The following is a 27806-nucleotide window of genomic DNA, read 5'->3' on the forward strand; positions in this document are numbered from 1 at the left end:
AAGATCCCATAAAGTTTTCATTTAGGCATAAAGCACAAATACTTTGCTAAAGAAATCAATAAATTTCATAGCATGTTTCAAGTCACACTTAATTTGATAGACAAGGTCAAGATGGCCATTTTCCTGCTTCAATTGTAAATAAAAGACCACTTGAAAATATGTCAGGCACAAATGGAGCCTGGGTTGAAGCACCAATCTTCCAAATGCCAGTTTTTCATGTCATTCAAATATAACTTTTTGCTGAGTTGTAAAATCACACCAACATAACTTTAGGTAATATGGTGACTTTCCAGCTTTTGATGGTGCAGGAAGACCAGGTGCTACTTCTGACATTATTTCATGCAAAGAAGGGCACCTAATTAAGGCCATGGACTGTCAGTAACCCAGCTTCCTCAAATCAAGTAAGTCCACAACATCTAGTAAGGTTCCAAACCCAAATTTGGGACAGGCAAGTACAAGGTTAACACCAAGAGCAGGAAAACCAAAATTTGTAGTCCTGTTTGGCGCCATATAACCTATACTGTGTTGTGCGCCGTAAAACCCAAATAAACTAGAACTGTCACAGGAGTGACTCATACCCCCACCATACGGTCTTGTCACAGAAGAATGGCAACCATAAGGAATCTTAAAAATACTTTGGAGTACTTCATCCTGGGCTTCCACATATAAGTAATACTAGTATAATACTAGTATAGTAATACAAGTAAATATATTAAATCTCTAATATTAGAGATACACTAAAAGTGAATACAAAAAAGTGTCTTACCGACCCATGTTACCACGGAAAAATGTTTTTACTTTTTACATAGGACTTATAATAAAAAAGTAAGAAAAATACCTAAAATATTGAAAATCTAAAAATAGGATTTCTAAAAATAGACTAATTCCTGGAATTTAAGGGGAAAAAACTCAGTACAAAGGTTAAAAAAAGGTTACTTCCCTTTGGCTCTAAGCCAATCAGAATGAGATATAGTGAAAATACATCAAAATTAACCTTAAATTCTAGGTAAAAGGGGACACAATTCAAGAAAAATAGTGTCAGAGTTATGCACCTTGTGTCACATGATGTGGGTGATGAGGTGGAACATCTATTTTAAGTCTGAATCATATCCATTCAGTAGTAATTGAGATATAGTGAAAATACATCAAAATTAACCTTAAATTCTAAGTAAAAAGGGGCATAATTCATGAAAAATTGGTGTCAGAGTTATGCACCTTGTGTCACATGATGTGGGTGATGAGGTGGAACATCTATTTTAAGTTTGAATCAAATCCATTTTGTAATAATTGAGATATAGTGAAAATACATCAAAATCAACCTTAAATTTAAAGTAAAAGGGGACATAATTCATAAAATATTTATGTCAGAGTTAAGCACCTTATGTCACATCATCTGGGTGATGAGGTGGAACAACTATTTTAAGTTTGAATCAAATCCATTTAGAAATAACTGAGATATAGTGAAAATACAACAAAATTAACCTTAAATTCTAAGTAAAAGGGGACATAATTCATGAAAACTTGGTGTCAGAATTATGCACCTTGTGTCACATGATGTGGGTGATGAGGTGGAACATCTATTTTAAGTTTGAATCAAACCCTTTCAGTAGTAACTGAGATAAAGTGAAAATACATCAAAATCAACCTTAAATTCTAAGTAAAAAGGGGCATAATTCATAAAAAAAAATGGTGTCAGAGTTATGCAGCTTATGTCACATGATGTGGGTGATGAGGTGGAACATCTATTTTAAGTTTGAATCAAATCCATTTAGTAATAACTGAGATATAGTGAAAATACAACAAAATTAACCTTAAATTCTAAGTAAATGGGGACATAATTCATGAAAACTTGGTGTCAAGAGTTATGCACCTTGTGTCACATGATGTGGGTGATAAGGTGGAACATGTATTTTAAGTTTGAATCAAATCCATTTGGTAATAACTGAGATAATAGATTTCGGGATGCGACGGGACGGGACGGGACGCAACAGGACGCGACAAAACTGACTCCTATATACCCCCCTCAAACATGTTTGGTGGGGGTGTAATAAATAAATTATCATGCTGGACACGATTGATTCTGTCTTTGTCATCCATGCAGTCTGATCAAGATCTGCACTGTTCGCCATTCAGTCAGTTTCTTTTTGGTTAGCACCCCATTTAACAGTTAATGGTACTGTCCAAATTGAAAGATGGACAAGTTCATTATAGAAATTTAGCAGGGTAAGGGTTAAACTCAAATGAAGCAAATGGATAATCTTATAAGTATTTACTTACAAGACCAGCAGCATCAGAAACAGGAGAACATATCAAATGGTCCCGCGACAAGTGAACTAAACAAAATGACTTAAAGCAAAAACCCTGGTCTCTTCATAACTCACCAGTAAGTTTAGCTTGTGATTTCGGTGGGAAAAGTTGATCAATTTTCTCTGCACCTTTTTCAATAATCTTATTGAAAAACTTGGACATCTTGCCATCCTTCTCCGTTTTATCCTTCACCTGATCCCGAGTATTTCTCTCATTCTGAGACGTCACTGTCTGTCTGCTGTTTGTCTGCGGAGAGGACGTACGGTTATCTCTTTGTCCATCAGTATTTGGTGCAGCTGTAGTACGTCTGAACATACCAACAAACTCACCTGACATGAAAAATTTACTCATTAAATAGAAAATAATAAAAACCCTCTTCACAGTTGAAAAACAAAGATAAACTGACCTTACAATGTACTGATTTGGACTGATGCTTTAACCCTTACCCTGCTAAATTTCTATAATGAACTTGTCCATCTTTCAACTTGGACAGTACCATTAACTGTTCAAAGGGGTGCACACCAAAAAGTTACTGACTTAATGGCGAACAGTGCAGATCATGATCAGACTGCACTGATGTGCAGGCTGATCATGATGTACACTGGTCGCAAAGGCAGAATCAATCGTGTCCAACATGGTAAGGGTTAATCCAAAAATCTTCCAGATTAACCAGCTGACACTTCATCAACTTACAGAATTTGTTATATAGTTTTAGAAAAAAAGTACATACTTATTACAGTAAAAAAAACACTCATTCAAGCATTGCTGGATTGGGCACCCTAGCTTTCATAGGCAATTCATACAGTTACTCTGTTTTTGTGGAGTTTAAAGTCGCATCAAGAAAATCATAGGTCATAAGGCGACTTTTCACACAGTTACAGCTGTTCCCCTACATTCTACATAAAATGTAACAGCTTGGTCAGGCTAAAGTATGACACCTGTTTGTTAGTCTGTTCTTTGTTGCTAATAGCAAGATCAATCACACTTGGTAAAACTTTTCCACCTTAGGAAAGTGAGAGTAAACCAGTTAATGGCAAACAAAATTTTCGCACACCGAGAGAATTACGCGATATTTTCTTTGATGATTTAAAATGTTTGTATGTTGGTATATTTCAGCTAATAGTGAGATTGCTTATTGATAAAAAGTTAAGAATAGGTTCTTTGATTTAACACAAGTATGCAATTACAATATACCTGCATTCCTTTGGACGCCTTCTAGATCTGAAAGTTGCTGCTGTGAATTTCTGAACACAGACCTCTCAAGCTGGCTATCTGGAATCTTCAACACTGACAAGTTTCCTGAAAATGAGACAAAATAGTTAGTTAGTTTATTTATAACTAAGAAAATATAAAGCTTATGTTAGTAACACTTAAGTGTTTTTTATTACAAGACCAGTGTCCAATTCTATTTTGCAAAGCAAATTTACTTATTTAGCTATAAATATAAGAAACCTACCAGGCTTTGTTGAGCGTACAACTGATACATTGCGTCTGCAAAGGTGTTCTCTCAACCTCTCCAGTCTGTTCCTGTCCACTCTTCTTTCCTCCTTCACTGGAGGGTCATTTTTAGACTGAACTGGATTCCCTGACAGGAGAGTGTCTGCCAAGTTTGATAACTCTGTTGTTGTGCTAAAAAGACAGGCTGATGAAAGCTTACTTAATCCATAGATACAATTGTACCTTCACTTTTCGAGCTTAGATAAGTAACCACTGTTTAGGTATAATTCACATAACTTTTTTTATGATTGAACAGAAAACACCCATGTCTGCTATTGCTCTTTTTGCTAATAATAGCAAAACTTGAAACCACTGTGACTATTTCCCAAAGAATTCTTCAATGAAAACTGCTTAACAAGCTTTCTGAATTTTGTAAATAGTGGTAAATGTTTGTGTAAGGTTTAAATGAAATCTGAAAGCCATTGAAGAAAGATCACAGTTTCAAGCAAGCATATGATTTATTTCAAAGACCAAACTTCTTTTGTAAAGTATGTAAACTGCTGAAACTAAACACAACAGTTTGCTGCAGTATACGTTATATTTGTGCCAAGTTTCATTACAATCTATTCCAAATTTTCAAATATAGGGCAAAAAGAAATTTTAGCATTTCAACATTATGATTCTGACTGAAAACATTGATGAATACAGGCATTGTCTTTTTTTATCAGACTTACTCTCCACTGCTGAAGGAAGATGTGGTATTATTCCAGGCTGATGTTTTATTGTACTTACTCTCCACTGCTGAAGGAAGATGTGGTATTATTCCAGGCTGATGTTTTATTGTACTTACTCTCCACTGCTGAAGGAAGATGTGGTATTATTCCAGGCCGATGTTTTATTGTACTTACTCTCCACTGTTGAAGGAAGATGTGGTATTATTCCAGGCCGATGTTTTATTGTACTTACTCTCCACTGCTGAAGGAAGATGTGGTATTATTCCAGGCCGATGTTTTACTGTACTTACTCTCCACTGCTGAAGGAAGATGTTGTATTATTCCAGGCCGATGTTTTATTGTACTTACTCTCCACTGCTGAAGGAAGATGCTGATGTTTTATTGTACTTACTCTCCACTGCTGAAGGAAGATGTGGTATTATTCCAGGCTGATGTTTTATTGTACAGTTTGAGTTGTTTCAATCTTTCCTCGAGTTCCTTCAGTTTGTTTTTCTGTGCTGTAATCAGGTTACTGTTACTCTTCACAACTCTATATACAGCATCATTGGTTGGATTTTGTACTCTATAAAAACAAATATAGTTTCTTTTGTTACAGTGAGTTTAAATCACACTCATACAGCTTTTACTCCAAGTATTATTTATGGACAAGTACGGATATAGCCATCAACATCATGTTAGAAAGCTAAGTGGGTTGCTAACATGATACCCAATGCAAGACTAATACATAGGTGAGGTGAAATCGATTTAATGTCAATGATTTAAACCATGTTAGATCTTCACTATGTACTAAAACTGAAAAGCATTTTTGTTTAGTTGGAACTAAATTCAATTAGTAGTATTTCACAGACTAAGATATATAGACAAAAAAAGAGCAATAATTTTACATCCCCTAAATTATTTCGTATTTAATGTATTACTGTCATGGTTATTATTTTTCGCTGCAGATTTTGCATGTTACCTGTTTGTTCTATTCTTCTTTCTATTCTGGTACTCTTCCCACTGTGTGTCTAAGATAAGATCCACATCTCTCAAACCTTGATCTAACACCTGTATTTATAATTTTAGACAGTGTTGGTTACAATAACTGCAAGTTGTGGGTTCAAACCCATAATAACCACAGCTTTACCTCCTCATACAACACAACTAGTGATTTTTCTTGGTAAAGCAATATGGGTTATTCAAACAAGCTTCGAGCAAAGTCAGGTTAAGCTGAAAAGAAAGTAATAAACAGATTTTTTTTTTGTTAACTGCTAATATGATAATATGCTCTCTCCACCCTCTCCACCCATACTGATCTATCTCTGGTAAATCCTTATAAATGCTCTAATCTTTGACCCCTTCTACTAACCACAGCATTCATCCTATGCAGTTTAATGGCTTAAGCTCAAATTGTTCTACACATATCAATAGGACAAAATTTTCAGCCAAAAGCCGACTGTGATCTTGACCAATGACCAAATGACTCCTATAATGGGTCAAGTATTGGCCACAGGCAATATTCCTATCAAGTTTAGGGGCTGAAGGTCAAAGCATTCTCCAGTGTTTGACAAGAAACAAACTGGTCTACCAACAGACCAAGGAACCAAACAATATACACTGTCTTCTTCAATACAGGGCATAATAAATGACGCCTGTATGACAATATGAGCCGTGCCATGAGAAAACCAACAAAGTGGGTATGCGACCAGCATAGATCCAGACCAGCCTGCGCATCCGCGCACTCTGGTCAGGCTCCATGCTGTTCGCTTTTAAAGCCTATTGGAATTGGAGAAACTATTAGCGAACAGCATGGATCCTGACCAGACTGCGCGGATGGGCAGGCTGGTCTGGATCCATGCTGGTCGCAAAGCCACTATGTTGGTTTTCCCATGGCACGGCTCAATTATGTGAAAACATTATTGAATCATTTGCCTCTCACCTGATACTGTAGCTGTAACTGCTGTAATTTCTCAGCACTGCCGGGATCCAGCGCTCTTGACTTGAGTAGATGTAGATATTTATGATCTGTGTTCATATGTTGCCTCAGTCTACACTCCTCTACCATAGAGAACATGTCTAGTACCAGTGCCTTCTGATCCTGAACTTCTTTATTCTCTTCCTACAGTACAAATAGTATATATTATACAGGTCTACACTCCTCTACCATAGAGAACATGTCCAGTACCAGTGCTTTCTGATCCTGAACTTCTTTATTCTCTTCCTACAGTACAAATAGTATATATATATAGGTTTACACTCCTCTACCATAGAGAACATGTCCAGTACCAGTGCTTTCTGATCCTGAACTTCTTTCTTCTCTTCCTACAGTACAAATAGTATATATATATAGGTTTACACTCCTCTACCATAGAGAACATGTCCAGTACCAGTGCTTTCTGATCCTGAACTTCTTTCTTCTCTTCCTACAGTACAAATAGTATATATATATAGGTTTACACTCCTCTACCATAGAGAACATGTCCATTACCAGTGCTTTCTGATCCTGAACTTCTTTTTCTTCCTATAGTACAAATAGTAAACATACAGGTCTACACTCCTCTGAAACTTTGAACACTACTGTATCAAAGGTTCCAGCCAGGATTTTGATACAATGAGTATATGAATTAAGTGAAACATGTTCTGTTATATTATTTCCATTGTACATCTCTTTTATACAAAATAGTAGATCAAATGTGTTAGTGTTCTTTCTTGGCACCTGTATGACACCAAATAATATGTCAATGTGACATCAATATTGCTGTGTTTAAATGGAAACATGCATAGCTTTTTCATATTAGAACAGTGATTAAAATGTATCAAAATGACAAACTTCAGTATACAATACCTGAACTGTGGTTTTTATTTCTGTACAGAAATTGTCCATTTCCTGCGTTTGTTGTTTAAGACGTTTCATATCATCTTTGGTACCCACAATGTAGTCAGTACGCTTTGCTTTATGCCTGAAGTCTGCAAGCTCTTTCCCAAAATGTTCAATCTGTAATAAAGGTTTGTGAATTACATCTATAAATGTTACAGCATTCAATTAGAATAATCTTTTTATCTTCTTATACTTGAGTTTAGATACAGTGACTTCAATAAATATGACATTTTCATCAGCATAGTAGTTAGTGACTTCAATAAATATGATATTTTCATCAGCACGGTTATTGTAACTTCAAAATAATATTCACTGTAACTTCCATAAATATGACATTTTTATCACCATAATCACTGTGAATTTCATGAATATGGATTTATCATTAGTACTATCTCTCTGATTTAGCATACTGAAAATCATTCTAGCTTCCATAAATTGAAATGATCACTGTGCCCACTATAAATATAGCATAAATTGAAGATCGGAATATGGATTAAATATGAGGAAAAGGCTTGGACTGTTTATGCATTAAACAACGTCATCATTTTCAAAAAATCGAAACATCAATACCTCATCTAAAATACTCTTTGAAAATTGCTTGTCAACTTCATCAGTTGTCTCCCCTTGTTCTTGTCGACCATCTTGAGTATCGCCAGTATACTGTGGAGCATCGCTAGGATACTGTGGAGGTGGAGCAAACTTTGGCGACTGCGGAGCTATACCAGATGCTGGGTATGCAGGTGGGGGAGGGGCTTGAGTTGGTGACTTTGGAACAAAGGTGCCTGCTTTACAAATGGTAAAAAAACTATAATATATAGAAATATTGTTAATCATACAGAAATACTGTGAATCCCAAATATTTCTTTGGGATCAATTTCCATGGATTTCTAGGTTGAATTAATCCATAAAATTAAATCCCAATGAAAAAGCAAAATTTCCATTCATTTTTATGCTCAAAAGTTGCAATCCATGAATTGATTCCCTCCTTAAATTAGCTGTTTGGATCAAAACTATGAAATTTAATGCCTACAAAAATGATATAGCTTCACATAACTCAAACAGGACAAACTTGTTCCAAGTTTTATTTTTGGTTTAATCATTTTGTCACATTAAACAATCCTTTACAAGAATAGTATTTTCAGTTACATAGGTTATTCATTTACTTCAAACTTGTTCCATGATGTCCCTAGGTAAAAAGACTTCCATACTTGAAAAAAAAAACAACAAGAGCTGTCAGTGGACAGCGCGCTCAACTATTCTCAGTGCTTGATAGTATAATATAAGCTATGAGTATAACTTCAACATTACAAGAAGCATATTCTAAGTCAAAAAGGGGCCATAATTCAGTCAAAATGCTTGATAGAGTTGCCTCCTCCTTTTTACAGACTGGGGTCATGATGGTAAACAAGTATGCAAAATATGAAAGCAATATCACATTGGACTTTGAAAATATTTGGGGTGGTAGGCAAACTTTAACATTTATTCTAAGTCGAAAAGGGGCCATAATTCAGTCAAAATGCTTGATAGAGTTGCCTCCTCCTTTTTACAGACTTGGGTCATGATGGTAAACAAGTATGCAAAATATGAAAGCAATATCTCAATGGACTTTGAAAATATTTGGGGTGGTACGCAAACTTTAACATTTGTGTGCTCACGCTCACACTCACGCTAAGCTCATGCCGACACCGGGGCGAGTAGGATAGCTCCCCTATTCTTCTAATAGAGCTAAAAAGAGGTGGAAAATGGATGTTTTTATAGGTTATGTCCTCCATCAAATTATCAACCATATAACATACACCAACAGATTTTTTTACATACTTAGCTGAAAGATGTACTGCCTGGACATCATAAATTTGTTTACCTGACTGACCCAGATCTGAGGTCTGACTATCAGATTTGGGTAATGGTCTTCCTATTGCAGCAGACGGCATTCCTGTGAAAGCTGAACTCTGACCTGTAAAGCTTGGGACTGGTTTACTAACTGCTGCAGTTGTAGATCCAATACCAGATGCTGATGCTGAAACACAACACGTGCAATGTAAAGGAAACCAGTTAAATATTGACAAATCTGTTCACCTTAAAACAAATTTGAGCTGTGCCATGAGAAAACCAACATAGTGCATTTGCAACCAGCATGGATGCAGACCAGCCTGCGCATCTGCCAGTCTGGTCAGGATCCATGCTATTCGCTAACTGTTTCTCTAACTGCAATAGGCTTTGAAAGCGAAAAGTATGGATCCTGACCAGACTCACTGCAGCGCGGATGTGCAGGCTGGTCTGGATCTACGCTGGTCGCAAACGCACTATGTTGGTTTTTTTCTCATCACGGCTCATTTGCCTAAAATAGAAGGAAACTCCAGAAGCAAATCTAACAAATTTTGGAACAACTTTAAAGACATATTACGTCAACAGGATTGTTCCACAACTGTTAGTAAACACATATGCCTTCCATGCAGGCCTGTCAACAGTATTGTGTGTGTTTGAATTACATCTTCCTCAACAATTTTTCAGTTATATAAATGACGGTGTCTACTTGTAGCAGTAAGCACAATGACCAACTTTATAGTGCTGCCTCACTGCAATATCACCCTGCAGACGGCTGACATGATACCCCATCCAGTCACATTAAAGTGCCAATGGGCTGACCAGTCCTTGAACTATTACTCTAAATCCTTAGTGCAAAGTGAGGAAGCTACTAGTACCATTTTTCACATCTTTGATATGACGGGGGTAATGCACTGACCGAAAGGACACATCTTGTCATCTACAGACCACAGGCAATTAGTCTATGAAATCTGCCGACCTAAGCATTATTGACTGATGTAGGTGCTCTTTTTGTCTCAATGATCTTGAGCTCTGACATACTCACCTCTACAGACACTAGGGTCATCAATAGGTCACAGGCAATCAGCATATGAAGTTTAGCAATCTGAATATCCAAGGTTTCTACAGTTATTGATCAGCAATAGTTTTCAGTCCAGTGGTCACTGTGACCTTGACCATTGAAGTACTAAGCCTCAAAAGAACAAAGATAATCTAACAACTGCAGGAGATAATCCTAATAAGTCTGATGAACCGACCAACATGTGCAATACAACAGACCCCTCTTCTTCATGGGGGCATAAATACAGCACTTTATTTTATGCTACATTTTCAAAAAGTAATTCAGTTGTGTAAAATCATTTAGCTAATCAATATATAAACTAGATGCCCACAGGCAACATGTTGAGCCCGCCCTTTGACCCCTAACTGTGACCTTGACCTTTTAGATGGGAACCTGAGGTTTGCACACAACATTCTGTCTCACCGAGTTAAACATTCATGCCAAATATAAACAAGTTTCCTCAATGCATGTCAAACTTACAAGCTGGACAAAATCTGACATGACCTTTGACCTCCAACTGTGACCTTGACATTTGCGATAGGAACCTTGGGTTTGCGCATGACACTCCATCTCACTGAGGTTAACATTCATGCCAAATATAAACAAGATTGCTCCATGCCTGTCAAAGTCATGGTCTGGACAAACAAATCCTGATGGACGCACACACAACACACGCACATACACCAAACCCTCATTGTGAAAACAATGTCCAGCTCACCGCCAGCGGGCTCGACAAAAACTTCAATATTACAGCCACCTGAGTAACTGCATCAATGTTATATTATGAAGAAAGCCAAGTACATGTATCTGTTAATTACCATTGGCGACTGATGCTGTTGGAGCTTTCCCAAATGCCGGCAATACTGGTGCTGCTGCTGTCGTGGTTGCCGTTGCTGTCTTTTGGGCGGAGAGACCAAATGTTGGTGTAGGTGCCTGACTTTGACTGCTTTGACCAAACAAAGGTGTTGGAGTTTTACTTGTTGTTGCTGGTTTGAAACTGAGCCCTGAAGTTTGGGGTCCTGGTTCTGTGACCTTTGCTGCGAAGGTGAATCCTGGTGTACTTGATGCTGCAGAATTAATGGTTGTTTTAAATCCTACTGCGTCTGAAATTGAAGATATGGACAAATAAACTTTAGCTTCCTGAAAGCTCTACTTCAATTAAAGCAGCAATCCACCTAGCTTGTAGGTCAATGGTTCTACCAAGGTGCCAACCTTTGCCTGAGGTTATTTTCAAAGGGACATCTTGGATAGGAAATAATTCTGAACTCAAAACTTCTATGTTCAAGTGATCAGTACTTCACTGTACCCCGTGAAACACTCGTATAGTAAATGTAATAACTCTGCAGTGTTTCAGGCAAAATTTATAACCTTGGGGAACCTCTTTAACCTTCAGCCTGCTAGCGGCAACTGATTCTGCCTTTGCGACCAGTGCAGACCAAGATCAGCCTGCACATCCATGCAGTCTGATCATGGTCTGCACTGTTCCCTATTCAGTTAGTATATTTTCAGTAAATACCCCTTTGAATAATAAATGGTACTGCCCAAATTGAATGATGGACCAGTCCATTATAGACATTTAGCAGGGTAAGGGTTAAATGTTTATGTTAATGTAGACAAGATATTTCTGTAGATTTTATATAAAAAAATATTCAACTGTTTGCTGTTAGTTATAAAATGCTGACAAAATAAAAACAATCTTTTTAAATTTCAAGTAAGAACATTTTTAACTTTGTTCGTTTACTCTACACTAAAGTGAAATCAATTAACTGCGTGTGGATGAAGTTTCATGGTTTTGGCAAAAATGGTAATCTGGGGATTTGAAATTTTGAAGCTAAATGAATAGGTATTTTCACTGGAATTGACACAACCATAAAAATTAATCTTCCACTAATATTAATGATTTAACAGTATACTGACCACAGGAAGTACACGTACTGCTAAAGATAATTTGAGCCATGCCATGAGAAAACCAACATAGTGGGTGTGCCACCAGCATGGATCCAGACCAGCCAGACCAGCATTCGCGCAGTCTGGTCAGGATCCATGCTGTTCGCTAACAGTTTCTCCAATTCCAGTAGGCTTAAAAAGCAGGCTGCTCTGGATCCATGCTGGTCGCAAACCCACTATGTTGGTTTTCTCATGGCACGGCTCATTTCTTATTGAAACAAGGCAAGAGGAAAACATGATTAATTTACAAAGTCACCATTTCGGAGTATCAAACACAATCTACCTTTGCAAAATGTGGTAATTTTGTATGTTTCCAGCTTTGCAACAGTTTCAATAAAAAAAAAAACCTAAACATAACTACAGTGAAACACCGCTCGCTCGAGCATCGATGACTCGAGCACCCGGGCTCGCTCGAGCAATTCATGTGGTCCCGGCCGATTTCCTTCTATTTTCTATGTGAATTTACCATGGCTGGGTCAAGCATCGATAACTCGATCGCTCGAGCATGACACCTGGTCCCTGTGTATTAATTTACTCTTTGTTGCTTCTGGCTAACTCGAGCAGAGGTGTCAAAATTTTTCGCAGCTTCGGCGATCAGAATGTATCGGTTAATTATGTTCGCACGTCGTGAAAATTGCGTTGTCTATTCCCCGACTATCTTAAATGTTTGTTTGTCGGTATATTTGATCTAATAGTGAGATTAATTATTGACGAAAGGTTAAAGAAAAGTTTTATTGATCAAATATTGATCAATTACTGTTTGCTTTAGATTAAAGCAAGTATGTTATTACTTAATACATCATAGATACGTTTTTTTAAATGTCATCGGTTTGTTATTATTATGCATCACCGTTTCCTCTGCAAATTTATGGTACCGCTGACAATTGATACAATAAAACTTCATTTTTTCTTCAGATGTTGGTCAATGTTTGGGTCGCTCGAAACCATGGATAACTCGAGCATTTTGCTCATCCCCTTGCGACCTCGAGCGAGCGGTGTTTCACTGTAAATATGTAAAGCAGTCCATTTTCTCTGACTGTGTACGTGCATATCCAAATATATGCTTATCCAAAATGCCTACAGTTTAAGGCACAATATTGCTGATATTTTGTCTGTAACAGGAGTAATTCTTTGTGGGTAGTTTTTTTGGTTTAATAATTTTAATTGGCAAAATTAACATCATATGTACATTCTGCCCTCTCAAAAACTGGGGCTTTTTTAACTTGGGAAAAGGATGTCTATTTTAGGTTGTGCTATTAGGCCCATATGAATCCTTTAAAAAAAATCACTGACACAAGTTATTACCTGTAGCTATGGAATTCTTGGCTCCAAATCCTGAAGCCCCATTAGTACTGGTGGAAAAACTGAAACTCCCACCTGCTGTAGTTGGTGCCCCAAAACTTGGAGTAACTGAGAAACCAGCATTGGCTCCAGACTTATTTGTGGAACCAGCCAGAGCAGTGGAGCCAAATCCTGTATTTAATGGTGGCTTTGGTTCTGATTGATCAGATTTTGCAGCTGGTACCCCAGTTCCTGTTGCCAGTGAGAAACCAGCAGCAGATCCAGACTGAGTTGTGGAACCAGCCAAGCTAAGCCCAGCACCAAATTTTGGTATTGTCCCTGTTTCTGCTGATGTTGGTGCAGCAAAAGAAAATGGACTGGATGCTCCAGACTTTGTTGTAGAAGAACCAGCTAAGCTAGCAGCAGTGAAGGCAAAACCAGTTGCAGCTGGTTTAGAAATGGGCTGGGTTGTTCCAGAGCCAAACAAATTTTTTACAACACCTTGTTGAGAGGAAGGTGTGGCTGGTACACCTGAAAAAATATCAAATAAAATATACTGTAAGCAAATAACAACGCCCTTCTTTTAAAAGCATCCTGGAAAACCAATAAATAAAGTATATTAGTATCTTGTACTCACCACTGATCAAACTTTGCTTTTTACTGAATTTTTACGGGTATCTATTTTTTAACACGACCATTGCCTAGAGATATAAGTCCCCTATCCAAAAGAGGCATTGGTCATATCTGATGTCATACAGGAACAACATTTTTTGTATTGAAACTTTATTGAAGCACTTGCATATTCCCTAACCATCTATATACTTGGGTTTCATAAACAATTATTGTACTTTAAAAGTTAGTGTGTTACCTATCTTTCATGACTAACAGACGGACGGACAAAGGAATAAAACTAGAAATACAGTCTGCATGGCCAGGGGCAGAATGTTGAGCCCGCCAGCATCTTTGGCCTCTAAGTGTGACCTTGACCTTAGACCTAGGGACCTGGTTCTTGTGCATGACACTCCGTCACATACTGGTGAACATTCATTTCAATGTTACATCAAAATCCCACCATGGATGAAGAAGAAATGCTCTGGACAAACTTCAATTTGACCTTTGACCTCCAACTGTGACCTTGACCTTTGAGATAGGAACATGGAGTTTGCGTATGACATTCCTTCTCATTGAGGTAAACATTCATGCCAAATATACACAAGCAAATTCGATGAATTGGTATCCCCCGCCGAAAGGGTTTGTGGTGAGGAACGGCAAAAAGATATATCCGGCAAAAAGTTAAGGATGTTAATAAGAAGCAAATAATTTCATTAGTCAAAACAATTTAACAGAAAACAAATGTTTAATTAAAGAGTACATAATAAATGTATGATACTTTGATCCTGACTAAAGAATTTATTTTGAATGGGATATGCTTACTGTAATAAGCTTAGCTTTTAAAATTAAATGCAGTTAATTGAAATGTGAGCTTGAAGTTTTAACTGGAATGAAATATTGTCTTTGAGTGGTTTGGCACAAGGTGTTGCTGTTTTACACATGTACATTTGAACTTAAAAGATCAGATGTCCTTAAGAGAACACAGGTAAAATATCTTGAACATGGCTGAGGGCAAGGTTTGTGCAGTCACAACTTAACATGTTGAAGGTTTGAACATTTAAAAAAAAAAAACAAGAGCTGTCTCCATAGGATGTAACATGCCCCCGATGGCTCTTTGAATGAATAGTTATGGCCGATGTTAGAGTTTAGGACCTTTGACCTACGGACCTGGGTCTTGAGCGCGACACGTCACCTTACTGTGGTGCACATTCATGCCCAATAATTTTAAAATCCATGCATGCATGACAAAGATATGGACCGGACACCCCATCAATGCACTATCATGAAATATGACCTTTTACGTCTAAGTGTGACCTTGACCTTTGAACTACTGACCTGGGTCTTGCATGCGACACATCGTCTTACTGTGGTACACATTCATGCCAAGTTATTTGAAAATCCATCCATGGATGACAAAGATATGGACCGGACACGAATGCACTATCATGAAAAATGACCTTTAACGTCTAAGTGTGACCTTGACCTTTGAGCTACGGACCTGGGTCTTGCGCGCGACACGTCGTCTTACTGTGGTACACATTCATGCCAAGTTATTTGAAAATCCATCCATCGATGACAAAAATATGGACCGGACACGAAAATTGCGGACAGACTGACAGACCAACTGACAGACAGTTCAAAAACAATATGCCTCCCTTCGGGGGCATAAAAAGGAATGGAAATATATATATCTATATATATAGATATATGTATATATTTATTTTTTTAGGGGGTGGGGGTGCAGGGGAACGGGAAAGAAAACAAAATTTCACATGCTGATTATAAATATTGATTGAAAATTAAAAATGAAAAAAAAAACAAGGTAAAAGGGTGAAGTTGGAGGGGGTGGGGCAGAGGATGCATGATCAGTGGTGGGCATGACTGGGTGGAGAAGCGAGGTGGGGGAATGGTACAACTTGGAAGGTTTAAAAAAAATCTAAAATAAGAAATGAAAAAAAAAAATTTTTTTGGGGAGGGGAGGGGGGTGGGTGACCAGGTGTGGGTGCGCAACTTCACATGTTTATAATAAATGTTCACAGAAAAGAATGAAAGAAATTTAATGAAATTCTGCCAAATGGTAAGTTTGTTATGTACAAATATGTGGATTTTTAGACAATTAAAGGGCAATAACTCTGAAGTTACAAAAAGAAATCCTTACAAAATTATCTGTGCACAACCACATTATAGTGCTCTAATTTCTGTTAAAGTTTCATAGTTCTAGGTCAAATATATCAAAAGTTATGACGCAGAAATTGGCATATCTATAGTACCCTATATAGTTAACACTAGAAACTTCTAAGGGCCATAACTCTGGTGTTACTTGGGCAATCTGTCTGAAATCTGAAGGGCCCCATAACCTCATAGTGGTGAACATGTATATGAAGTTTGTTTGAAAAAAATCTAAAATAAGGAATGAATTTTTTTTTTTTTTTTTTTTTTTTTTTGGGGGGGGGGGGGGGGGGGGGGGGGGGGGGGGGGAGGTGTGTGATCAAGGTAAGGGGGTGACCAGGTGTGGGTACACAACTTCACATGTTTACAATAAATGTTCATGGAAAAGAATGAAAGAAATTTAATGAAATTCTACCAAATGGTAAGTTTGTTATGTACAAATATGTGGATTTTTATACAATTAAAGGGCAATAACTCTTAATTTACAAATAAATCCAAATGAAATTGTGTGTACACAACCACATTATGGTGATCTAAATTCTGTTTAAGTTTCATAGTTCTAGGTCAAATATATCAAAAGTTATGATGCAGAAATTGCCATATTTTTAGTACCCTATATAGTTAACACTAGAAACTTCTAAGGGCCATAACTCTGGTGTTACTTGGGCAATCTGACTGAATCTTGATGGGCCGCAAGAACTCATTGTGGTGAACACGTATATGAAGTTTTAAATAAATATTCCTAACCATTTCCTAGATATGGCTTCGGATGGACGGACGGATGGAAAGACGGAAGGACGGACGGACGGAAAGACGGACAACGCCAAAACTATATCCTCCAACTTTCGTCGGGGGATAACAAGATTGGTCCATGCATGTCAAAGTTATGGTCCGGACAAAATTGGACGGATGCACGCACGGATGCACATACACCGACCTATCAAAAGAGAAGACTGTATTGAGCTCACTGCAAGCAGGCTCGACAAAAAATGATGTGCATATTTTACATATTGCCTTCTATCTAAATCCCACGTTTCACGAAAGAGTAACTTGTACTTTTTAAGTTATGACAGAGTCCAGCATTTGTGAATGACTGAAGGACAGACAGACTGATGCAGATGGACAAACTTAGAAAATAAAATAATGCACACAGCAATGACACAAAGAACTGAAAGTTAAAACTGACACTGTTTACTTCAGCTTGGACCCAAAAGTCAGCCTGGTTTCAAAGTGTTAAAAACAGATTTTGGAGACCAGTTTCAGAAAGGTACAATACTTACAGACCTAAAGTTACCATTGGTCAACTTTAGGAATGTGCCATCATCAAAAAATTATAAACTGTGTAAGATTTATAACCTTAGGTCTTGGTCATACATGACTGAAAGGTTTGTATGAGATGAATTGAACAAAGATGTGGGAAAGTGTGACATGTGTATCAACCTGTAGCTTGTCTTGTTGCAGCTGCTGGCAGTGCCTGGGCGGGAACACATATAGCAGGAGCAGATTGATGCATGTACATCATATGATAGGGCAGGATCAGCCCTTCTGTAGACAGTATCAACATAAGAGGTGACGGTGGGTGTGTCTTCTCATCTCCTGTAATGTACGTGAAAGTATGTGTAATAACTAATAACACAAACATGTAACATGCAGAATCAGTTTTCCTAAAACAACAATAAAAGCAAAATACAGTTTAATGCACAGGCATAATTATCTAGGTACAGAATTCTAGGAGGAGAAAATTTGCTGTAAATTCCATAATAAGCACGGCCAAATCTACCAAAAGGCATAGGGTGCTTTTACTGTTAGGGCAAATCTAAAGTAAATTCCATACAAAGTGTATCAGTATAATTAGGTACAGGCTGCTGAGAGGAGAATCTTATAGTAAACCACATACTGTGTCAAGAATGTACACAGAAAAGATAAGAAATGGATAATTTAGCATTTTCCTGCCTAGAAAAATGCAAAACTACTATTTGTTCCATTACACAATGGTGTCGACCATGTGTCCAAATTCTAAGCTTCACAAACGATTATGATTTCTGAGCAAGGGCATTGCCTAATATGTAAACTTATTGGAAAATCTGAAATTTCTCAACCTATCTATTTACATCCTGTGAGGAGAAATATACACAGAAACCAAAAATATACATAACAGTATAATTACATAAAAGTATGAAGAACCGTTTTGAGAATTCATCAAACAAGAGCTGTCACAGGAGACAGCGCGCTCGACTATTTCGATGTTGGATAGTGAAACTGGGCACATCTGAGGAAACTAGAGCTGTCATTGGAGTGTTTAATGACTCCAGTTGTGGATGAAGATATTGCACAATAGCCTGACTCTGTGTCAAAAATATCAACTTAAAGTAATAAGAGAGGTAAAGATAAAATGTATCAAAACACTATATAAGTATATCCTAAGCAAAAAGGGCATAATTCATTAAATATTGGTGCCAGAGTTATGCACCTTGTGTCATATGGTGTGGGTGATGATGTTGAACAACTATTTTAAGTTTGAATCAAATCCATTCTGTAATAACAGAGACAGAGTGAAAGTGCATCAAAACTTTAACCTCAAATTCTAAGTAAAAAGGGGGACTAATTAATGAAAAATTGGTCCCAGAGTTATGCACCTTGTGTCATATGATCAGGGTAGTGATGTTGAACAATTGTTTAAGTTTGAATCAGATCCATTCAGTAATAACAGAGATAGAGTGAAAGTGCATACAACTTTAACCTGAAATTCTAAGTAAAAAGGGGAATAATTCATGAAAAATTGTGCCAGAGTTACGCATCTTGTGTCATATGATGTGGGTGATGATGCTGAACAACTATTTTAAGTCTGAATCAAATCCATTCAGTAATAACAGAGGTAGAGTGAAAGTGCACCAAAACTTTAACCTGAAATTCTAAGTAAAAAGGGGGAATAATTAATGAACAAGAGCACCGCCTTGCGGGTGCTGACGCTCATCTGATTTTTTTTGTGTAATAGAAATATTGTCCTACCCATGATTTTCTAAGTCTAAAAAGGGCCATCATTCTTGCAAAAAGCAGGATAGAGTTATGTTTCTTGATGTTCAGTGTCCACTTATGATGGTGAAAAACTGTTGCAAGTTTTAAAGCAATAGCTTTGATAGTTTATGAGAAAAGTTGACTTAAACATAATACTCAACCAAGAAAATGATTTTCTAAGACCAAAAAGGGCAATAATTATTGCAAAAAGCTGGATGGAGTTATGTTGCTTGCTGTACAGGGTCAGCTTATGATGGTCAACAAGTGTTGCAAGTTTCAAAGCAATAGCTTTGATAGTTTAAGAGAAAAAGTTGACCTAAACATAAAACTTCACCAAGAAATCTGATATTTTCTAAGTCCAAAAGGGGCCATAAATCTTGCAAAAAGCAGAATGGAGTTATGTTTCTTGCTGTACAGGGTCAACTTATGATGGTGAACAAGTGTTGCAAGTTTTAAAGCAATAGCTTTGATAGTTTAGGATAAAAGCTGACCTAAACATAAAACTTAACCAAGAAAACTGAGTTTCTAAGTCCAAAAGGGGCAATAAATCTTGCAAAAAGCAAGATGGAGTTATGTTTCTTGATGTACAGGGTCTGCTTATGATGGTGAACAAGTATTCCAAGTTTCAAAGCAATAGCTTTGATAGTTTAGGAGAAAAGTTGACCTAAACATAAAACTTAACCAAGAAATCTGATATTTTCTAAGTACAAAAGGGGCCATAAATCTTGCAAAAAGCAAGATGGAGTTATGTTTCTTGCTATACAGGGTCAGCTTATGATGGTAAACAAGTATTCCAAGTTTCAAAGCAATAGCTTTGATAGTTTAGGAGAAAAGCTGACCTAAACATAAAACTTAACCAGGCAACGCCGACGCCGACAACCGCTCAAGTGATGACAATAACTCATCATTTTTTTTCAAAAAATCAGATGAGCTAAAAATTGGTCCCAGAGTTATGCACCTTGTGTCATATGATCAGGGTGATGATGTTGAACAACTATTTTAAGTTTGAATCAGATCCATTCAGTAATAATAGAGATAGAGTGAAAGTGCATAAAACTTTAACCTGAAATTCTAAGTAAAAAGGGGAATAATTCATGAAAAAATGGTGCCAGAGTTATGCACCTTGTGTTATATGATGTGGGTGATGATGTTGAACAACTATTTTAAGTTTGAATCAAATCCATTCAGTAATAACAGAGATAGAGTGAAAGTGCATCAAAACTTTAACCTGAAAATCTAAGTGAAAAGGGGGATAATTGATGAAATATTGGTGCCAGAGTTATGGCCCTTATGTCAGATGATGTGGATGATGATGAGGAATAAGTATTTCAAGTTTGTCAACTCCATCAAGTAATTACAGAGATAAGTTGAAAAAAGAGAAAGTGTAAAAAAACTTTAACCAAGGTGGGGACGTGGAAAGACGCCGACGCCGGGTCAAGTAGGATAGCTCTCCTTATACTTTGTATAGTCGAGCTAAAAATCATATTATGTATCAGCATATTTACCTAGAGGTATAGGGGTCTGTGAAGAGAAATCTACGGCAAATCCCATAGGGTAAGTATCAGCATAATCATCAGTGAGGGGGCACTCTGCCCTTGCTGAATCATCCAGGTTCCATCTTTCCAATGTACTCTGAAACAGAAAGCTATACATAATCCATTTTGTTAATCTCAATATATTTCAATATATTTTCCATCACAGACATGTTAATCGCATAAAGGTATATATCTTACAAAGTCCATAAACATTTTAAAATTCTTATGAATCACTAGTCCCATTAAGATTTTCCTGATATCCTGTAAAAGTCCATTTTTGATCTCAAGACAGTTTCAAAATGATACAAACTAAATACATCTTTATTGGCTTGTTTGAAGTTACAGCATCATTTATCTATTTGGGTTTTACGGCGCACCAACACAGTATAGGTTATATGGCGCCAAACAGGACTACAGATTTTGGTTCCACATCTCATTTACATCAAAATAAAAACATGTGGTATGGAATCAAAATTTGCATACCTGCTGGAGTCACAGAGTTACTGCAAAACCAAGTGTTAAGACCCTATTAATCGCCTCTTACGATCATGCAAGGGTAAGGCAGTTGTTACAATTCTTTTCATATACAGATCGTCCCAGAACCACATGGGGTGTTACGGCATCAGTCTACATACTTATTGAACAAAGATGACATGCTTGTTTGTTTGTTTGTTTTGGGTTCAATGCCGTTTTTCAACAGTATTTCAGTCATGTAACGGCGGGCAGTTAACCTAACCAGTGTTCCTGGATTCTGTACCAGTACAAACCTGTTCTCCGCAAGTAACTGCCAACTTCCCCACATGAATCAGTGGTGGATGACTAACGATTTCAGACACAATGTCGTTTATCAAATAGTCACGGAGAACATACGCCCCGCCCGAGGATCGAACTCACGACCCCGCGATCCGTAGACCAACGCTCTTACCTACTGAGCTAAGCGGGCGGCTCAAGATGACATGTGATCAATGTACTTTTGCTGTAAACTGGGAATGCAAGTCATCGTTTTGAACTTTTCTGTATTGGCCTGGAGCTCTCTAATCACCTATACAAACCTACATTTTATATTAGGTACAAATATTCAACAGTACACATCCAGTAAATATTTACAAATAATTTACAACTATGCATGTAATGAAATAATGAAATACCTTATTATCAAGATGTTTTCCAACTATACCAATCTCTGCAGAATTACTGGAGGCTGCCAATACCATGTCCCTACAGAAAGAAATAGAACATTTAACTTAAATCCTTTCTGTTCATTTATTCGATTTGAATTTTAAACAGATTTCCAACAGTAAATCAGTTATGGTGAAATTATTCAATCTGCCGCATGCTGCAACAGAAACAAAATCGCACTGATTTTTTGTTTCTGTTTGGAAAAAGGCTACTTTTTTTTCTTTTAGATAAGATCTGGAAGTTTTATCAACAGAGTATCTCAGAGAATGCAGATTCAAACAATATTCCCTGTCCATTTAATATCATCACCTACCATTTCTGTACAAAATTGAAATAATATTTCCTTTCTCTTTCCTCGCCTGTCCCAAAACACATGTCTTCAAAGTTAACATATGTAGCAGGTGCATCTTTCTGTAAATAATAATGTAAACTATAAACAGAAAATTAGGATAATAAACATGCACCTCAAAACCAGTTTCACATTTAACACTTGAAATTTATGTCTTTCTTGCTACAGAATGTTTTCCAGTTTCTGAAATTATTACAGATTGACGGATTTTTTTAGGTAGGTTAACCTTTAGCCAGCTGGCAGCAAATAATTCTGGCTATGCGACCAGTGCAGACCAAGATCAGCCTGCACATCCGTGCAGTCTGATCATGGTCTGCACTGTTCGCCATTCAGTCAGTATCTTTTTGGTAAGCACCCCTATAACAGTTAATGGTACTGTCCAAATTGAAAGATGGACCAGTCCATTTTAGAAATTTAGCAGGCCAAGGGTTAAAGTACAATTTTTTATAAGTAAAGTTAAGTTTGCCCTACAGACCAACTCTAAATCAAGATCACTACTATAAAACCTGCTGATAAAGACCTCTTTTTCCTCACTCCTGTTTAACCAGAATTTTGGACAGGTTAAAATGACAAAATAACAACTTACTGCGCCATTGATCAGTACGACAGATGGTTGCTCCCCACTATCAGCTCCATGAGCAATATAGGCCACTAGAAAGCTATATGTGGATAACCATACTACATCAAAAGCTGCAATGGAAAAGTAATAGTTTTATAATTTTTAAGTGCTCTGTTTACATATTTTTGTCCAAAATTTGAACATCACAATTAGTTTTTAAATCATGTTTTGATCAAATGGTTTGCGGTACAAACATATAAATGAACAAACCTAGTATTACAGTTAACCATAAATAGTTAACAGTATATATCTTATTCAGTCAAATATTAAAAGAAAGAGAACTGAACTAAATTTTAGAAAACTACCCATTAGAATTATTTAATAGTCAATAACTGAGGGATAACACTTCTAACACCGGTATGGGTTTATCAATTTTTATTTTAGATCCACCAGGCATTAGTTTCGCTGTTCACACAGCCCATTAGAATGTTTACTGTGCTCATTTTTAACAAGCATTGCAACAGTTCGAAGCTATTTTTGGTTAACTGTATGTTTATGAAAAAATCTAGATTTCTGTGACTGCGACTTCAGAGAATTATAATATATATTGTAAGTAGATGAGTGCTTCTATCTGCCTCTTCATTGATTAACTGGTGTGGCTTTGTTAATGTATATTCTGAAACATATCAGGTATCCAAACTATTGTTTTGAAAAAATCCCAAAAAACGACAAACACCTAGAACCCACACACACAAACAAGAGGGCCATGAAGGCCCTGTATCACTCACCTGACCTTTTGACCTAAAGATCATCAAGATTAACATTCTGACCAAGTTTCATTAAGATATGGTCATAAATGTGGCCTCTAAAGTGTTAACTAGCTTTTCCTTTGATTTCACCCGATGACCTAGTTTTTGACCCCACATGACCCAGATTCGAATTTGACCTGAAGATCATCAAGATTAACATTCTGACTAAGTTTCATGACGATAGAGTCATAAATGTGGCCTCTAGAGTGTTAACAAGCTTTTCCTTTAATTTGACCTAGTTACCTAGTTTTTGACCCCACCTGACCCAGATTTAAAACTGACCTATAGATCATAAAGATTAACATTCTGACCAACTTTCATTAAGATATAATCATAAATGTGGCCTCTAGTGTTAACTACCTTTTCCTTTGATTTCAGCTGGTGACCTAGTTTTTGAACCTACATGACCCAGATTCAAATTGGACCCTGAGATCATCAAGATTAACATTCTGACCAAGTTTTATGAAGATACAGTCATAAATGTGGCCTCTACATTGTTAACAAGCTTTTCCTTTGATCTGACCTGGTGACCTAGTTTTTGACCCCAGATGACCCAATATCGAACTCGTCCAAGATTTTATTGAGGGTAACATTCTAACTAAGTTTCATTAAGATTAGGCCAAAATTGTGACCTCTAGAGTATTAACAGTCAAACTGTTGACGACGGACAGACGATGGACGGACGATGGACGACAGGGCGATCACAAAAGCTCATCTTGAGCACTTCGTGCTCAGGTGAGCTAAAAACAAAACAAATCAACAAGATATGTCACTAGAAACTGATGACTGCCTTTAAGTGGAGTGCCACTGTCTGTACCCTTGAACATATAGACCTGACCATTCTTGTCTTTCTTAACAGGAGTGAAGCAACTTTACGCAACAGTTTCTGTTGGTGTATACCCTCTTTTTGTTAAATTTAGAGTCACACCGTCACAAGGACACATACAGTATAGGCCAACATTCAGGTAGAAAACTCCAACCTTCCATATGCCAGCTTGAAGGCTTAAAAACCCTGAGCAGTTTCCAAACTTGTCTTGGCGAGGGGCAAGTGATTCTAAGTCAGAAACCTTAATCAACTGGCCAAGGAGGTACCTTATAAACATGCAATTGGCCAAGGAGGTCCCTTATAATCATGCAATTGGCCAAGGAGGTCCCTTATAATCATGCATTTCATTTTACATTGTTCTGTGCAATATTTCAACTATGCCTAGCAAACAGCATACCAGAGAAGTCGAGCCCTTTAGTGTTTCATATAAAACTAACCTTCAGAAGCTGTAGTTAAGATATTTGGACAGTCCCATTTCCTTTTTTCATTTAGATCTGGGTCATACTGCACCAGTGTACCATCATCTCGCCCAACAACAAGCTGTTTTCCTCTAGGGCTCCAACAAACTGCAAATACAATAACACAATTTTGCAAGCAAGTTATCACACTGACAAAAAAAAACTCTTGCATACTGCACATGAACTTTAACAAATGGTTGCATCACACTTGAACTAAGTCTTATAACTGACTTTCATTTTAATGAGTCTCTGTGATACAGCATATTACTGACTTTGGCCCTATTTCTGTCTCTAATCCATATGAAGCTTTAAAAGCAACTTAGGTGCAATTGTCATTGTTTTTGTTTTGATACTATAGTGATTGTCAATTACTTACATTCCAATACAGCAGAGACCTTTTTATGTCAACAATTTTTGAGACAAAATTAGAGAAAAAATATTTACCATGTCCACTGAGTTGTGACAAAAAAAGTGAATTTCATATTTCATCTACATTTTTTTAAGTCTGCCTATCTCAAACTCGGTGGGTTTTCCTTACCCCTGCTTACTGATATGTTAGATCCACTTTCTCTAAGTTTGTTCATTTGTTTTGTTATATTGGGTTTAAAGCTTTTAGGTCCAGCTTTTATTGGTGGAGTTGCTCCTCCAGGCATTGTCTCAGGCTCAGACTGGCAACTTGGTAGAACCCCCAAGCTGGACAGCTTCCTCACTACTGCCACTTAAAAGAATTCTACATCTGAATCCAGAATTGGAATCCACAGTGGTGAGATGCAGGGCCTCCTCTGCCATTCACCAATGTAGCCAAATGCTACAAATTCAAAGATCTGGCTACAGATTTTTGAAAGTGGCGACAAGAATTTTATTTGAATGGGGTCAAAATTCAGCAATTCAGCTTTAATTTGGCAGTTTCTCTCAAAAAGTGGCTACAACTTTCTGAGGCCCAGTGGAGGTTCTAGAGATACAAATGACTAAATATCAGCAACCAGAAGTTCCCAGCTAAAAAAGACATTATATGACCTATAATTTGTACAATTATATAGTCTTAAACAAGTTTTTAGTAACATACCACATTTAGCCCTTGCGGAGGACAATGAAGATTTTCTATCTTTTCCAACATAGACATCAAGTCTTCCTGTACAATAACAAATGATGAGTAAATTTGGATCTGCAGGATTCCAGGAAAGATCATTTAATTGTTGGTTTCCTTCTCCAACTATCATATGTGACGCTGCCACAGTTCCAGAAACCTGTATTACATAAATTGCAACAAATGAAGAAATTTATATTTATAAGTACAGTGTTGTATACAGGAGAAAATGTGTTCAAAAATTCCATGTTAAAAATCCTAATTAACCCTTAGCCTACTGGCGGCAAGGGATTCTTCCTTTGCGACTAGTGCAGACCAAGATCAGCCTGCACATTTGTACAGTCTGATCAAGGACTGCACTGTTTGCTATTCAATCTATAACTTTTTGGTATGCACCCCTTTTAACAGTTAATGGTACTGTCCAAATAGGAAGATGGACGAGTCCGTTATAGAAATTTAGCAAGGTAAGGGTTAACTAAAACTGATATCAGATAAAACAGCTTACTTCCAAAATTGATCAAAATAGCTAAATGCTTAGATTCTGAGCTGGTTTTGAATGTTAAATAGCTTGCTTGTCTAAATGACATATTATACTATAAGTTCTACAACTATGCTAGTTTTTGCTATGTGAAATGTAAATTTCTATGAACAATGAGTCCAGTAATGCAAGCAACCAATGAAGACTTTTCGAAATATTCACTCTAATGAAATATCCATGCTCAATTTTTACACTGTCATTATCAAATTAACAAATATTTGTTGGCAAGCCAGTAAACACTTATAACAATATCGTAATAGCTGTCAGATTGCCTGAGAAATGGCAGTTAGTCCTGGTCTGGTCTCAAATCACCAACATCTGATTGGTTGATTCTGTGCAGACTTTTCATATATACCAATGGCAAGGCTGAATTCTGAGATGGTCTTCAATATCACATTGACAAACTCACAGCCACATGTCGACGAAAAATTACAGTTTAATATGAACAAACCTGTGCAGCAAAGTTACAGACATCATATAGGTAAACAACAGCATGTTCAGGCCTGGTGATGGCCACAGCTAATGTCAGCTCATCAGCACTCAGTTGTATATGTGTGACCTGATAGCCTATATTGACATCCGCTAAAACCGGGAAGTCGGTGATAATGTGCTTCAAACGATCTGATGAATGCCTCTGGTCAAAAACAACAAAGTCAGATGTCCTCAATACTTTAAATCCTGAAACATACATATGATATCTACCTTGTCATATTTCTTAACTCAGTATGTCTCACTAGATCTCATTCATCCTTAAATGTTACTGAGGCAACTCATGCATGTACAATATATCCTCAACAAGCTGGAAAATATCAGTTTTTGGTATATTTTGATGTTCATAGAAGCATCTTTTTCCAAGATACCTGGTACGAAGTTCCCAATCTAGACAATCTAGACCAAAAAAAGTTCAATAGTTACTAATTTTCTGATTTACTTATAAACTATCACCGCAGTGACTAAAACTGTTTTTTACGAATGTTTCCAATCCCCACCTTCTCTAACAGAACTTAAATATTTGTTCCTGAGGCTGTGCGTATGATGCTCTTGTCATAATTACACAGGTACCTGTATTCAACATACAAGTTATTTTACAAAATATCTCAGTCCTGATAGATGTATACAATATTTCTATCTAGCAATTACAGTCTAGTATTTTTAACAAATTCTTATCAATATTATCATATAATATATTGTAAAATCATTTAATTTTGTGAGCATGAAATTTC

At 37.0% G+C, this 27806-nt stretch overlaps 1 protein-coding gene across 4 annotated transcripts in view; it reads right to left on the bottom strand.

Annotated features, from left to right (window-relative positions):
* LOC123550425 (nuclear pore complex protein Nup214-like) overlaps positions 1 to 27806 on the bottom strand; it is a 60879-nt gene that overhangs the window by 26846 nt on the left and 6227 nt on the right. For 2 of the 4 annotated variants that reach the window (XM_053524925.1, XM_053524927.1), the window contains exons 3-21: positions 27035 to 27261; positions 26025 to 26205; positions 24938 to 25066; positions 22893 to 22996; positions 22271 to 22368; positions 21927 to 21996; positions 20749 to 20875; positions 17669 to 17824; positions 13472 to 13978; positions 11038 to 11322; positions 9197 to 9352; positions 7906 to 8120; positions 7303 to 7452; positions 6397 to 6576; positions 5437 to 5525; positions 4870 to 5040; positions 3764 to 3936; positions 3502 to 3606; positions 2382 to 2636 (exon numbers count right to left, since the gene is read on the bottom strand). In XM_053524925.1, the coding sequence (XP_053380900.1) occupies positions 2382 to 2636; positions 3502 to 3606; positions 3764 to 3936; positions 4870 to 5040; positions 5437 to 5525; positions 6397 to 6576; positions 7303 to 7452; positions 7906 to 8120; positions 9197 to 9352; positions 11038 to 11322; positions 13472 to 13978; positions 17669 to 17824; positions 20749 to 20875; positions 21927 to 21996; positions 22271 to 22368; positions 22893 to 22996; positions 24938 to 25066; positions 26025 to 26205; positions 27035 to 27261 (3378 nt within the window). The remainder of the gene's footprint in view (positions 1 to 2381; positions 2637 to 3501; positions 3607 to 3763; positions 3937 to 4869; positions 5041 to 5436; positions 5526 to 6396; positions 6577 to 7302; positions 7453 to 7905; positions 8121 to 9196; positions 9353 to 11037; positions 11323 to 13471; positions 13979 to 17668; positions 17825 to 20748; positions 20876 to 21926; positions 21997 to 22270; positions 22369 to 22892; positions 22997 to 24937; positions 25067 to 26024; positions 26206 to 27034; positions 27262 to 27806) is intronic. The other 2 variants (XM_053524926.1, XM_053524928.1) reach the window with 2 other exon arrangements.

The sequence above is a fragment of the Mercenaria mercenaria genome, chromosome 15 (assembly GCF_021730395.1).
Source record: "Mercenaria mercenaria strain notata chromosome 15, MADL_Memer_1, whole genome shotgun sequence".
Classification (NCBI taxonomy): domain Eukaryota; kingdom Metazoa; phylum Mollusca; class Bivalvia; order Venerida; family Veneridae; genus Mercenaria; species Mercenaria mercenaria.